Source organism: Cervus elaphus, chromosome 3 (assembly GCF_910594005.1).
Source record: "Cervus elaphus chromosome 3, mCerEla1.1, whole genome shotgun sequence".
Lineage (NCBI taxonomy): Eukaryota > Metazoa > Chordata > Mammalia > Artiodactyla > Cervidae > Cervus > Cervus elaphus.
Genome location: NC_057817.1, coordinates 26695548 through 26710858, shown reverse-complemented (window position 1 = coordinate 26710858; position 15311 = coordinate 26695548). Strand labels below are relative to the sequence as shown.

At 51.4% G+C, this 15311-nt stretch overlaps 1 protein-coding gene across 2 annotated transcripts; it reads right to left on the bottom strand.

The window, feature by feature from the left end:
• Window positions 1–123: 123 nt before the first annotated feature.
• Window positions 124–14621, bottom strand: ITGB7 (integrin subunit beta 7). Of its 2 annotated transcripts, none has more exons than XM_043882833.1 (15): window positions 14497–14621; window positions 8934–9137; window positions 7010–7211; window positions 6756–6926; window positions 5330–5571; window positions 4807–4965; window positions 4435–4530; window positions 4176–4265; window positions 3014–3166; window positions 2523–2716; window positions 1968–2191; window positions 1504–1723; window positions 1170–1378; window positions 685–845; window positions 124–427 (listed from the first exon to the last, which is right to left on the bottom strand). In XM_043882833.1, exons 2-15 carry the CDS (start codon window positions 9132–9134, stop codon window positions 347–349), a joined length of 2403 nt encoding a protein of 800 aa, XP_043738768.1. In that variant the 5' UTR covers window positions 9135–9137; window positions 14497–14621; the 3' UTR covers window positions 124–346. The 2 variants fall into 2 exon arrangements, with proteins under 2 accessions (XP_043738768.1, XP_043738775.1); XM_043882840.1 differs by lacking the exon at window positions 14497–14621 and adding an exon at window positions 14178–14463.
• Between the last annotated feature and the right edge of the window lie 690 nt (window positions 14622–15311).

Sequence of the window (15311 nt, the reverse complement as noted above, 5' to 3'; positions counted from 1 at the left end):
GCCCACGTCTTCTCTTGTGCACAGTTAAGTTTGAGAAACACTCCCCCACCCTGCCCTCAGGTGGTAGGAGGAGGAATGTATGCAAGGCCCAGGCTCGCCTGGGGTAAAACAAACTGACAGGTGTGCTCTCAGGTAAGACTTTATTGTATACCTGGGTGGGATAGCCCCCACTCCTTGTGAGGTAGGGAAGCAAGGTTTCGGCAGTAGGCAGCCCTTCAGTGTCGCTCTGAGAATGAAGTATGGGGGCCTGCTCAGCAGTGCATCAGCCCCCTGCCAAGCTGTAGCCTGGCCCACGCCTCAACTTCCGTCCCAAAGGAGAGCTCTGCAGTGATTTTCTCTCCCCACTTCAGAGAAGGGGGCTGTCTGCCTCTTGAAAGCGGGGGTTGACAGTGGTGGTGATGGCGCTTTGGTAGAGAGGATTGTGGTCCTGCGGAAAGAAGTTGCTGGTGATGTGGAAAAGTCCCAGGACTCCTCTTTTATCTAAGTCTAAGAGGCCAGTTTAGAACTTGAGCAGGAACCCCAGGAACTGATGGAAATGAGCAGAGGAACCAGGGTAAGCCTGCAGAGGAGGCACAGGCCTGGGGTGGGGGTTGTGTGGAAGGAATGGGGTGGATCTGGGGATGGTGAAGCAGAAAGCAAAGCCCCTGTAACCCCACCCAGTGGGGGAGGAGGCAGCCTCATCACCTGCTTCCAGTTGAGATGCTGCCGCTCCTTTTCAAAACGATGGAATTCTCGGCGGTCATAGATCTCCACTGAGAGCCGATAAGCAAGGACCAATCCCAGTCCCACTGCCACGATGCCCCCCACACAGCCCAGCACAATTATTTGGGTGTGGTCTGCTCCCTCTGTGGGGAAGAAACAATGGACTTCTGGGGGCCAGGGCCTAGAAATTGATCACCCGTCACCCACAATGTGTCCAGCCCCATCCAGCCTCCCTAGTCCTGCCTGTCATTGAAAGCAAAGGGAACTTCCACAGGATCAGGGTTATCCCAGCACTCAGGGCCTTAGCCAGGTCCACTTGATCCGGCATCTGCACACTCCTTGGTTCACAGCTCTGCTTCAGTCCCCAGCTGGATTGCCTGGCGTCTTCACCTCAAGAGTTCTGGCCCCCTACCCATTAAACTTGCAGGGCTTCATGTGGCATGTCCACAGTATCCCTATCCACTTACTCTCTGGAGGGCTCACTGTGAGCACAACTCTGCCTCCAGCTTCATCCTCTGCCAGAAAGAAAAAGAGCTGGTTGTCCTGGGTCCTCTCTTTGCACCAGCTGTCATCCAGGGTAGGGGTCAAAACCAGAGTCATGTTGGCGTGGGCACACGCTGTGCTGCAGTTCGTAGCCAGGGGACCAGTCCCAAAGGCTTTGCACTCTGCGCAGTCCCTGTCCAGTGGGTACCAGTAAGTTACCAGCTGGACAGTTGTCACCCAGATGACCCACAGAAAGAGCAGGTGGGCAGGAGGGGCCCAGTGAGCCCTGTTCCCAAGGTGCAAGGCCCGAGGGCTCACCTGTGTGTCTCACATGGTGTCTTGCAGCCTGAGCATTGATCACAGAGGGCGCCATAGTAGCCGTCGTCGCACTGGCAGCGGTTGCATTTGCAGTGTCCGTGCCCATTGCAGAGCCCTCCGTCAGGACCGACACAGTTGTCCGTGTCGCCACTGCATTCACATGCTCTGCCCGTGCGGTTGGCGTGACAGTGACACACTCCACATTGGCAACGGCCAAAGCCTGAGGTAGGGCCACACGTAGGGTGACAACCACACTCCCCACAGCCACTGGCACCCCATGCCATCATGGGCTGCCTAGAGCTGGATCTGCTCCTGTGCATCCATTGCCCTTTCGAGGGTGTCAGACAACCTCCAACCCCTCCATCACAGCCTGATTCCTGCCCTTAGTATCAAGAAGTTCCCAGAGCCTCAGTGCCCTTGGAGGGCCACTCTGACCCCACCCTTCTCCCCAAGTCTCCAGGTACCTCCACAGAGGATGCCCTCATGTCGCTCACAGCTGGCATCGTCACACTCGCACAGACGTCCAGAGCTCTGTCCGCTGCAGGTGCAGCGTCCACACTGGCACTGTCCCCTCCCACTGCACAGGGGCCCTGTGCCATTGGGGGCCCGGCACCCAGACTCCAGATCCGGGGAGGATAGCTCAGCCTCTGAACACTCACAGAGTCGACCCAGGCGGCCGGGGACACAGCTGGGAGGGGGAGGGAGGAGAGGGAAAGGGGCGATCAGAGAATTTGACCATGTCTTGACCCGCCTTTCCCCAAACCCTCTAAACCTAAGATCTCAAGATAGCTGGAGAGAGCAGCGGCTGAGAGGTGTATGGACTATTATGGAGTACCGAGGAGTAGAAGAGCAGGGGCAGTTCCAGCGGAGGGAAGAAGCTTCAGGAGGTGAAAATCAGGATGGAGTCTTGGGAGGTCTACGAAAAAGAAAGCTAGAGACAGAGTCGCCGGTGGAGGGGTGGAAGACAAGGTGAGATGAGCACGGGGGAGCCCTACGGGTGCAGGGAAGTAGGCCCTCACCTGCACACCCCACACTGGAGGTGCCCCTGGCCATCACTGCAGTGAGGAGCCTGGAGCTGGGCGTCACTGCAGTTACAGCCACACAGCGTGTGCAGCTCCACAGTCAGCTCCTCGGAGAACCCACGGGCTCGGAACCTCAGCAGATGAGGCTCTGGGAGGCAGCGGGTAGCTTGGAAGGTAACCAAAAAATTCACCTGAGGACAGGACAGGCGGAAATCATACTAAGACCCTGGGTGCGTACACACTCCTGTGCACATACACACACCCCAAACCCATTGGTCATCGAGAACCCTACTTAGCGAATGAAGGGACAGGGTCATGCTAACACCCATCTCCTAGAAACATATTTGAGGAAGCTTCTCATTAAAGTGTCTCAGAAACGACGGGTGGAGGGCTACCCCAGGCTTTTCACACTGTTTCCCAGGCCTGTCCCCCCATCCCCTCCTGCCTACTCAATTTCCCCCTCCCACCCCCACACCCTTCCTTCTCACCATCTGGTTGGTTCGGACGTCGTTGCACTGGCCCCGGTCGCCAGCTTCACCCTGTCTCTTCTCAGAATCCCTACACTGAGATTCGTAAGAGATGTGGACCCCCGGAGGGAGAAGAGAGTGTTCGTGTTCAAGGGTCACAGTGGATGACAGGCTCTGGGGAAAGAGCGAGAGACAGTGACCATGTGAAGGCCAGTTACACCTCACGCCTTCTTCAGCTGTTCCACATCCTGCCAGAACCCCACCCTCAGCCCACCTGGGGGCTCCTTCCGTTCTGCCCAGTCAGGAGGAGCTTCTGCAGGAAGGACCTGGGATAGCCTTGAGCGAGAACACAGGGTCCAGAGGTCTCTAACATGGCATTTCATTGCCGCTGCAGCAAAGACCTGGTGGGGCTCAGGCTAGCCAGCGCTGTAAACATGCAGTAGCTATGTTTTTCAAACCTCATGTCTGGACATGTAATCTGTGAGCACACAAGGTCTCAAGAGCAGATTCTTGCAGTTAAGTTTGTCCTTGGAAATTTGATATTGTCTCACATTTTCTCACCATGGGTTTAGAACACAGTCTGTGTTATCAAGAAGCCTACAGTCAAGTCGCAGAGATAAGACCTAAGCCCAAGAAACATGAATTTTTATGGTCTACCTGTAAAATTCTATGGTTCCTGTGAAGAATATCTCTGAATTATTGATAAACTTATAGTGAAGGCAATCTCCAGATATCACACTCTTTATGTATAGACTGGCCGGGGGACAAGTGCCAGCCCTTGCGTCTGTTATCTGTGTGACCTTGGGCAAGTCACTTAGCCTCCTCCCTGCGTCTGTATCCCCATGGATAAAACTAGAATAATAATTTCCAAGCAGGGCGGGGTTTTAGTGGAGTAAACGAGACAGCAAACAGTGTGTACTTGGGATGGTGCTTGGCATGAAATAAAAATCAATATTAATTCCCTTTCTTGCCCAGAGCAGTGCTTCATGCCCTGCACAAATCGGGCACTTAAGATTTACGAATGAGTGCAAGACTGAGTGAATGAGCTGTTAATGACAGCCACACACAGACCGTAGGCAGGAGCTGTGGGGTGTGATTCCAACAGGTGATTGTCCTCTTAGTTCTGTCATCCTACCTGGGGGTCCCTTTTCCACTTTCCCCAGTGCCCCTCCCAGCCCCTCACATTATAAGCATCCATGATGAGCTGCACCACATTGCTGGAGTCCTCACTCAGCTCCCCCACTGCAGACTTGGGAATCAGCTTACTCAGCTCCTGCAATGGGGGGAGTTGAGGGAAATGGTGGTCACAACTCTCAGGAAATAAGCTTGCGGGGGGGGGGGGGGGAGTCTGGAAGGAGGGCATATCGGGAGAGGAAGATGGGCCTTTGAGGGAGCTGAGAAAGGCTGGGCATGGGAGGGTTTGGCATTCACATAGCTCTCACCCGGTAGACAGGCAGTGTGGCGCTGGTGACAGCAAAGATGGGCTGGATGTTTGCCGCAGAGAGGGCCTGGGCTACTTGACCCACGGAGGGGTAGTCCTGGAGCAAGGAGTGGAGACAAGGTGAGTACCCCAGGCCCCCCTCACGGAATGCAAGGTGCCCAGCAATCCAGGGTTCCACCAGCTAGAAGGAGGGGAGGGGCTGGGGAGTGGAGTGACTTGGGTTTGTCTGAGGCATGGAGGGACATGGAGAGGAGGAACTGCTGGGGAAGATGGCAGGGTGGTCACCGTAGGGACAGTGAGGCCACAGGGAGAGGTCCTGGGAGGAGAAGAGATGTGGCTCCCACGGGGAGGGTGGGAAAGGGCGGCGACTCACAAACTCTGGGCTACGACTGTAGAGGCCATTGCTGTCCAAGTGGCAGTGCCCGTCGCTGGGCATGAAGATGCCACCCAGCTTGCCGTCCCCAGCTGTGTGGAATGTGTCATCTGATGTGAACACCAGCAGGCGGGACACATTTCTCCAGCCAATCTGCTCCTGGAGTGGGGTGGGTGGTAGGCTGTGCACCTGAGCATGGAGGGCCCTTGAGCTACCCCCACCAGCTCTACTAGCCAAGGATTTGGCCGGCCTCATCCTGATTCAGTTTGTCCATCCCCCTGTCTCCAGCTCCAACTCTACCCAAATAGAGTTGCTGCTAGTGGAGGCCTTGTAAATTAGAAAAGTATGCCTCTTCCTCTAGACATTTCACTCCAATCCACCAGGAAATTGTCAAAATAAATGTGCAAACTATATGGACTATAATACAAAGGGCACCCCCTAAAATTATGCGCTGACTAACCGTAGATGCCCATCTTGGCTCCAACCAGCTCATTCAACTCAAAGACCCTCCCCACCCCCTCACCTGGCAGAGGGCAGCCTGCAGAATGGCATCAAAGCCACCTTCGGGCAAGTCCAGGTTGCCAGACACGTTCTGGCGTCCCACCTCCCGCTCAAAGGCCTCTGCATCCCCAGTGAGGGACAGCACATGGTGAAAACTGAAGGGTGACTGGCAGCTCTCCAGCCGGGAGGGGCAGGGGTGGCGAAGCTTGGAGGGCACTGTGCTCACGAAGGGCAGCACCGTTTTGTCCACGAAGGAGCCAAAGCCTGGGAGGAATCATGAAGGTAGTGCCAGATGTCACTGGATGGGGGGGGGCCACTGCTGAGAACTCAGGAGGAGAGTCCCCAAAAACTGGGGGTGGGGGACAGTCACAGAGGAGCTACTGGAAGGCAGCTATGCTCACCACTATACCACCAACACCAGAGGAGCTACTGGGAGAGGGTGCTCCTAAAGGGCCAGGGACCCAGGACCCAGCAGGGAGAAAGGGAAGTGGGGCATGGATATGAAGAAGAGAACATGGTGGTGGCAGGCAGGGGTTTGCTGAGGGTAAAGAAGGCTCGAGTGTGCAGCGTAGTAGCAGCAGCAGAAGATGAAGCAGGGGATGGTGAACAGAAGGGATGAGAGCAGAAGGTGTACCAGGGATGGTGCATTTATACCTTGGCCAGGAGACGTGGCATCAGGGGAGAGATCTATGGCACATATGACCCTGGGAGCTGTCTGAACACAGTCTCTCCAGATTCGGGGCTTCAGTTACCCTTCCAGTAAAATGAGGGGCCCTACAGGACTGACTCTTAAACCTCCCCTTGCTCTGACCTAGAAGATGTCTCTAGGGATAGATATCAGGAACCCGTGGCCTGGCCAGGTCTGTTAGAAACCAGGAGAGGGCACAAGTGTTCTGCCCCTTCATTTCTACGCCCCAGGTAATCGGCTTGCAGGGAAAAAACAACAACAGAAAACTCAGGGCAGCCTCTCACCTGAGTCTGCCTGCTCTCTCTCCCCCTTGAGAGCATACTTTCACTTAAATAAACCCTCCCTTTACTTTCTTGTCCTATGTTTAGTCACTCAGTGGTGTCCGACTCTGCGACCCTGTAGACTGGAGGCTGCCAGGCTCCTCTGTCCAAGGGATTCTCCAGGCAAGAATAATAAGTGGGTCGCCATGCCCTCCTCCAGGGGATCTTCCCAACCCAGGGATCGAACCCAGGTCTTCCTCATTGCAGGCGGATTCTTTTTGTCTGAGCCACCAGGGAAGCCCAGGAATACTGGCGTGGGTAGCCTATCCCTTCTCCAGGGAATCTTCACGATTACTTTCTTGGGGGGGGGGGGGGCGGCGGGGGGTGGACAGGAGAGGGCAGGTGAGGCCCTTGTGTGTCCTAGACATTGGCAGAGGCTGGGGTGCGGCTGGTTAGAGGCAGAGGGCAGGCAGGGGCGGGCAGGGCTCCGCGGGGCTTACCGATCCGCACGGAGTGGGTGACCTCCTGCAACCGCACCAGCAGCGCGTGCCCGAGCTGTCGCACGCGCTCCAGGTCGTCCTTCATGGAGTAGCTCAGGTCCATAAGGTAGTACAGGTCCACGGGGTATCCCTCCGCTCGAAGGAAGCGGACCGGGAGCTGCTGGGGCTCCCCTGCGGGTGGAGTTGGTGGGGAGGTCAGCGGGTGCGGTGGAATCCCAGCCCCCGGCCTGAGTGCCCACCACCCCCTAACTCACCCGGCCGCAGTGTGACCCGGACCCGCTGCGGCGCCAGCTGGGTGGCCCCCTCGCCGCGGGTGCCCTGGCTGAGCGGGTCGTCCTGCAGCACCTCCTGCTGGCCGCGGGGCTCCTCCAGTTCCTCCGGGAGGCAGCCCCGGGCCAGCAGCTCTTCTCGCCGAGCACAGCGCCGCGCCTCCGCCTCCCCGGACGCCGTGAAGTTCTGCGCGGCAAGGGGAGGCGCGTGGGGATCCCTGACCCCCGAAACCCTCAGCCCGGCTCCCAGAACCACCCTGCCATCCTGGCCACTTCCACGCCCTCCCGTGTGTGGCAACTCCCTGAGCCCCGCACCCACCCCCAATCCCCTCCCCTCCCTTCCTTCCACAGCTACCCTCAACCTCGAACTTTCTTCCTTGTCCAGAGCCCACTTCCTGCAGCATCCCCCTTCTCCTACCCTTATCCCCCTTTCCGCCAGATACCTACCTCTCACCTCCCCCAGCAGGGCAGAGTTCCTGCTGAGATCTTAGGGACCTCACTACCATTAAAAAGCGAAGAACCTGTTCTCCTAGTCCAACCTCCCCTGCAAACTCAGGCCGAAATGGGAAGAGGGGTCAGATAAAGACAGTTCCTGGGAAGGGAAACGATAGGGACAGAAGAGGATACCCCCTTCCCCTCAGTGTGTCTGGTACCCCAGGACTGGCTGGGGAGCCACAGGGGAAGGAAATGGTTAGAGCAGCTTCTCAGCTGGCCCAGGTGCCAGACTGCTCTGGGGACTAGAGGAGACTGACACATACCCAGCTGGCCCAAGAGTCCCTGCCTGGCTCCTCTGGCCTAGCACCTCTGCTCTCTGCCTCCCGCTGACTCTGTCTTCCCCTTCTAGGCCTCCAAGATTCACTCCGTGCCTTTCTCCTGGACCCACTCACCCTGGAGCTCTGTCTTCCCTTGAGTGTGCCCGCATTTCTTATCTCATCTAACTCCCCATTTCCTGTGAGACAGTTCTGCCCCATCCCCCCAGCTCAGGCACCCCTTGGGCTCTGCTGCACCAGAGCCCTGTCTCTCTAAGGCCTGAACAAAGAACAGCTTTGTTTGACCAGCCAGGGAGACACCCTCTCCACGCCAACCCCACCCCCACCCCCCGCCATCCTTCTTGCCACTTAGGTAGCTCAAGCCTTTGCCCCAAAGCCCACAGCTTCCAGCTCCTTCCAGCCTACCCTCCCAGCCTACCCTGCTGCATACCCAGGAACATACCTTCACCCCCAACCCACATCCAGAAACCCAATCACACACTTTCTGCAGTGGACTGACCCCAACATCATAGTATGTGGAGTTGGGGCCTTAGAGGATAAATTAAGGTTAGATGAGGTCATGCAAGTAGAGCCCTCATGATCTATTGATTAGATCCCTATAAGAAGAAACACCAGAGCGCTTGTCTGCAGCCCATTGGCAAGCCAGGAAGAGAGGTCTTACTAGGAACTGAATCAGCTACCACCTTGATCTGGAATTTCACATCCTCAATCAATTTGTGAAATAAATTCCTGTCACTTAAGCCCCCCAGTCTATGGTATTTTGACAGCCCCAAGTTGACAAATACACTTTTTCATGGGTATACCCACAAAAGATCCCTCTCACTATACACAAACAAGAGTTCAGCAAAAACATGCTTCCTCCAAGTTTAAGGTCACAAGTCTTCTCCATATATACACAGATACACAGATGCAGACAAACATATATGCAGAGGAGTCTTGCATACATGTGTGTGCCCACACACATACAATCAGAGACAAAAGTCATATGTGCACAAACTCAGTCATATACAGGACTACAGAGTGTACCCAGAAAGTCACACATGTGCCCACACAATCATACTTGTATATCCAGGTTGCACACACACCCACATACACACACACACACAGACACGGTTCAGAGGCCACAGGCCCATCTTTACCAGTTGCTTGCACCATGCACAGCTCGGGTGTGAGAGGATGCACTTTTGGCAGGAGGGAGCTGGCTGGCAGGACCCTGGCAGGGACAGATTGGGATCCCTCCACACTGTGGCCTCCTGTGGGGATGAGCTCTTGGCGTCCAACTCACTTTCACCTCTGCTCAGGGCCAGCAGGAAAACAAGGACCATTGACAAAGCCACCATGGTCTGTAATAGGATATAAAGGGGGTCACGTGGGTCCTCAGGAAGGGCCCCCAAACTCTTGGTCCTCTAAACTTAGCCTGTGGTTGTTCCTCTCAAAACTCTACCCCGACTCTTTATCTGCCCCCATAGTTTCACTTCCCCCTGTGGATCCAGCAGTTTCTTCAAAATGGCAGGAAAGGGCAAGTCCCAGGCTGGGGTAGGAGCCTTGGAAAAGACCCGTCCCTCCTGTGTGCAGACTCTATGAGGCCAGAGTGGGCAAAATGGCCTAAGCAAGAGTCTGGAGAGGGGACATGGATACACAAAGGTCTGCACACAGATCTATTCACCAATTCCAAGCTATAGTGGAAAGAGAACAAAACAGAGAGGAAATGGACCAGGTCTGGTCCAGTCTCAGTCACTCACTGGCTGGTGTCAAGTCAGACTTTCTCTCTGAGCCTTAGTTTCCACAACCTAAAGTAAGTGAGCTGAAAAAAAATAATCTGACAGTCCTTGTAGCTTTCATAACCCTGGATTCTAAAGGAAGAGGGCCAGGGGCTCTAAATAAGAGGGGGGGTGGGAAGTCAGGGATTAGGAATGACAGGAAAGAATGCTGGAGCAGATGAGGGAGTATGTGAAAAAGGCAGGGAAATCAGCTGTAATTGACCAACATGACAGCAAGAGAATCACTATTAGACCTTAAGAAGAGCTGTCTAAAAGTCTGAGATAATTAAGAAAGGAAGGCCAGAGTTGGTAAATTTTTCTCTTTACTGTACATTGCACAAAGGGGATCTAGGTTTTTGGAGAAAGAGCTTGAAGTCAGGGTAATTCCTGGAATGACCTGTAGGGAAGACCAGGCAAATCTGAGAATTTTAAAAACTTATTAATTGGGACTTCCCTGGTGGTCCAGTGGTTAAGAATCTGCCTTCCAATGCAGGGGATGCAAGTTTGATCCCTGATTGGATAACTAAGATCCCACATGCCACAGGGTCACTAAACCCACACGCTGCAACTAGAGAAACCCCGGTGCATCGCAAGTAGAGAAACACCTACTTGCCTACTTGCCGCAACAAAGAGCCTGCGCACTGCAATGAAAACCTAGCACTGCCGAAACAAAACAGAAACTTACTAATTACAACTTGAATAGGCAATTCAATATCATGTTTCAGAAATCAAAAAGTTAATCCCAATGGCCATTTTTATAGAAATGCAAAAGCTGATGCTAACGTTCATATAGCATTGCATGAATAGCCAAAACAATCTTGAAAAAGAAGAACAAAATTGGAAGACTCACATTTCTCACTTTCAGAACTTAGTACAAAGCTGCTGTAATCAAGACAGTGTGGTATTGGCATGCGTGCATGGGTGCTCGGTAGCTTCAGTAGCGTCCAACTCTTTGTGACCCTATGGACTATAGCCCGCCAGGCTCCTCTGTCCATGGGACACTCTAGGCGAGAATACTGGAGTGTGTTGTCATGCCCTCCTCCAGGGGATCTTCCCAACACAGGATCAAACCCAAGTCTCCTGTATCTCCTGCACTGCAGGCATATTCTTTACCCACTGATCCACCTGAGAAGCCCATAGTATTGGCATAAGGACAGGCAAAGAGATCAATGGAATAGAACTGAGAGTTCAGAAATATACAAATCTAGACTTGCCTGGTGATCCACTGGTTAAGAATCTGGCTGGGGACACAAGTTCGATCCATAACCCAGGAAGATTCCACATGCCGTGGGACAACTAAGCGCGTGTACCACAACTATTGTGCTTGAGCTCTAGAGCCCACAAGCTGCAACCACCAAGCCAGTGTGCTGCAACTCCTGAGGCCCATGCACCTAAAGCCTGTGCCTGCAACAAGAGAAGCCACCGCAATAAGAAGTCCATGCACTACAACAGAGTAGCCCCTGCTTGAAGCAACTAGAGAGACCCCTTGCAAAGCAATGAAGACCCAGCACAGCCAAAAGCATTCAATAAATAAAAGAAAGAAATATACAAGTCCATCCCTTTATGGCCAATTGATTTTCAACAAAGATGCCAAACCATTCAATACAGAAAGAAGTCTTCATCAAAAGGTGCTAGAATGACTGAATATCCACATTTAAAAGAATAAAGTTGGACTTCTACCTCACAACATACACAAAAATTAACTGAAAATGGACCAAAGACCTAAGTATAAGTTCATAAACTATAAATGCCTAGGAAAAAATATAGGGGAAAATCTTCAAAATTTTGAACTTGACAATGGATTCTTAGCTATGACATCAAAAGCACAAGCAACAAAAGAAGGAGATAGATAAACTGAACTTCAAAATTTTAAACTTTTGTGCTTTTTTTTTTTTTTACAACCCCCCCCCCCCACTTTTGTGCTTTAAAGGGCATTATCAAGAAAGTGAAGAGACAGACCACAGGATGGGAGAAAATATTTGCAAATCATGTATCTGTCAAGTATCCAGAATATATAAAGAACTCTTACACCTCAACAACAAAGAGAAAAACAACCTACTTTTAAAATAATCAAGGGACTTAGATGTTTCTTTAAAGAAGATTGATAAGTGACGAACAACAGATTAAAGAATGCTCAACATGATTAGCCTTCAGGGAAATGCAAATCAAAACCACAGTGAGATACCACTTCACACCCACTAAGATGGCTAGAGTTTAAAAAAAAAAAACATAGAAAATAAGTGTAGATGAGGATGCAGAGAAAATGGAACCTTCACACATTGCTGGTAGGAATGTAAAATGGTACAGCAACTGTGGAAAACAGTTTGGTGATTCTTCATGAAGTTAAAACACAGAATCACCCTGGCACTTGGTAATTCTACCCCTAAGGATATCCCTAAAAGAACTGAAAACAGATATTTAAGCAAACACAGACTTGTGCGGGACTCTTCATCGCAGTACCATTTACCATAGCTGAAAGGCAGAAAAACCCACCAGAAATGCCCACCTGATGAATGGATAAAATATGGCATATCCATACAACAAGATATTATTTGGCCATAAAAAAGAATGAAGCATTAATACATGCTACAACATGGATGAACCTTGAAAACATGATGTTCAATGAACAAAACTAGTCACGGACAAGCACACATTATACACCTCCATTTATATGAACTAGCCCAACTAGACAACTCCATAGAGACAGAAAGTAGCTTAGTGACTGCTGACGGTTGGGGAGGAGGGGAGGATGAGAAATGATTGCTTAATGGACAGTTTCCTTTTGGAGTGAAGAGAAAGTTCTGGAACTAGATAACAGTGATGGTTACACAACATTGTGAATGTACCTAATGCCACTGAATTATACACTTTTTTTTTAAAATTATACACTTAAAATGGGTTAAATGATCGATTTGATGTGTATTTTAACACAATGTTAAAAATAAAAAAGTTAAGATCGTGAGAAATGTCCCTCTCCTATTCCCAGTCCACCTCAGTTTCCACACTTACACCAAGCAAATAACCATCATTTATTAGTATTTTTTGTTGCTTGTCATCTTTCAAGAGATTTTTAGTGTATATACAAACTAACATGAACATACATATAGTCTTCAAGTGATAGAATCAAATGATAGAATTCCACAAATGCTAGAATACTTTGCACCCAGTTTTGCATCTTCCTCAGTTTCACTACTTTTCTTGGAGTTCCCACTACCCAAGAAATAAAGAATTCCCTTGTTCTGTATAGATTTCCATTGCATGGATATGTCATGTTGTATTTAGTCTTTGTGATGAGAATTTATGTTGTTTCTAATTGTTCACTATTATAAACAATACTGCAGTGAAAATTCTTGGATTTATCATTTCACAGGTGTGCATGTTGTATTAATAGGATAAACCCTGGAAGAGGATTTGTAGGGTTAATAAATAGGAATCATTTGTAATCCTGGTGAGCAGTGCAGACATAACTGACATGACCTCCTGAAGGGCTGCAACAGTTCACACAACCATCATTTGAAATGCCAGCTCACTCCTTCAGGAAGCATCAACATCCTTCTCAGCCTGGGCTGAGACTCAGTACCAGACATTCGACATGGGGTGTGGGGAAGGGGTGGGGTGTCAAGCCGCTGACTGCCCCCGTCCTGCTCCCCACCACCTGTGACCTCAGGCGTAGTAGATATATATTTAACAGAGCCTCCACCCTCTGGGAGAGAGACCAGCCCAGGGCTCATCCTCCGTTTAACCTCAGACTTGCTGGCTCGGCTCGCCTGTGGTTGCCCAGGCTGGGGATGCTACAGCACAAGTTTTGACTCATCTCTCACAGGTGGGGCTCTGGGCCACACTGGTTCCCCAGGAGTTGCTCATCTCCCCTAAATGGGGCCCTGGACATGTCCCCCCAACCCCCTTCTCCCCTCCTTGGGATGCAGGACTTGCCACCAATTGTATCTTAATCTGTCTTTCCCTTTCTCTCTCCCCTTCCTATTCAGAAATCTGATTACACCTCTAGTCTGCTTTTCTCTTCTCCACTTCTTTACAGTTCTTCATTTTACTTCCGTTCCCCCTCTGATCCTAAACATAGAATGGAAAAATCCATTTCAACCCCATCTTTTTGCAGATGGAAAGCTGAATCCCAGAAGTGGTGAGTGACATGCCCAGGGTCCCCAGCGAACTTGAACAGAGGCAGGAACTGACGCCGACCAGGCCTCTCACTTTGTGCGCTGCTTTCCTCCCCTCCAGCCCAGGCCCCATCTTCATGGAAAGTTTCACCTTCTCTGCACCAGTCCCCACGGGCTCTCCCTCATCCCCTTTCTCTTTCCTTGGGGTCTTCTTTGATCTTCCCTTCGCTCCGTCTGGGTTGTCCATTTTCCCGGACTTAATCCTGACTCCTATACCCTATTGCCCCCTCAGTCACTGAGAAAGAGAGCATCTTCCCCACCCATCCAGAACTCCCAAGTCAGGAGGAACCTCTGCTGCCCACTCAGCATCACAAGGAGACAGAACTGAGCCACTGAGCCACTGTGTCCAGGGAGTGTGGGATCTGCCCAAGGGGAGGAGGCCTGAGGGGAGCACAAGGCATTAGGCAGCAGGCGCGGCAGCTGGGGAGTAATATGGGGGGCACCTTACCTGGTATTAGTCCTTGACACATAGCCCTTGACACACAAATGATGGCGCTCATACATCCCCTACCTCCTTTTCCTGTCTCCAGTCCCACTCTTGGGAAACCAACCCAGGAGAGATGGGTGAGGGGAGGGAGGGTTTGTGAAACTGGATGAGGGGAAAGGAACAGGAAATCTTGGGAATGCAGAGATTTCAGAGCCCTTCTCAAGACTCAGCTGAACCCTGGGTGTCTTCAGGCCACAGCCTTCTTCCCAGGAGGCTGGGACCAGGTGGGGCCTAGCTGGGTAGCGAGAGGAGGCAGAAGGGCTGGTGCCCTGGTACTCACAGGTGCGTACTTGCATGCGGAGCAGCCCTTCCTCCGGCAGTAGCAGCAGCCTTTGTGTACTGATCTGGGAGGCTGCAGAGGAGGAAGTGACACACCCCGGGGTGGGGGAGTCTTGGGGGTGGTGGGGGTGACTGATCTAGGAGACAACGGAGCAGATAAGGGTGCATATGGGTCAAGGGAGTTGGTGACACAGGGATCTCAAAGAAGGAAGCTCATCTACTGAGTACCTATTGTGCGCTGGATATATCATCATAATGTTATAATTCATCCTCACAAGAACCTCACGACATAGGTGTGAAACTTCCCCCAGCCCCCTAATTTTACAGACGTAGAGGCTTAGAAGTACAAGGTAAAGAATTTTGCCTGAGATCACATAGTTAGCAAACTAACTGGTCTGGATTTAAATCCAAGTCTGCCTGCCTCCCAAATTGATGATCTCTCTACTTCCTCATATAGGAACATGACGAGAAGGAAGAAATATGGAGGCAGTAAGTACTGTAGGAGGGGAAGTTAGTGACTATTGTTCTTTCTGAAAACCTAGCACCCACTCTAAGACACTGTCTTAGAGTGGGTGCTTAACTGCATTGACTCTGGAGCCAAACTGCCCAAGTTCAAATCCCTGGCTCTGTCACTTACCAGTAGTGCAGCTCTAAGTTATTTACTTACCCTTCCTGTGGCTGTTTCATCTGTCAAGTGAAACTCATATGATTGTTGTGAGAATGAAATGAGATTATTTGTATCAGTTGTTTAGTGGAGAATATGGCACTTACTAGGGGCTGGATAAGAGTGAGAATTGATGGGTGAGAAGTAATAGA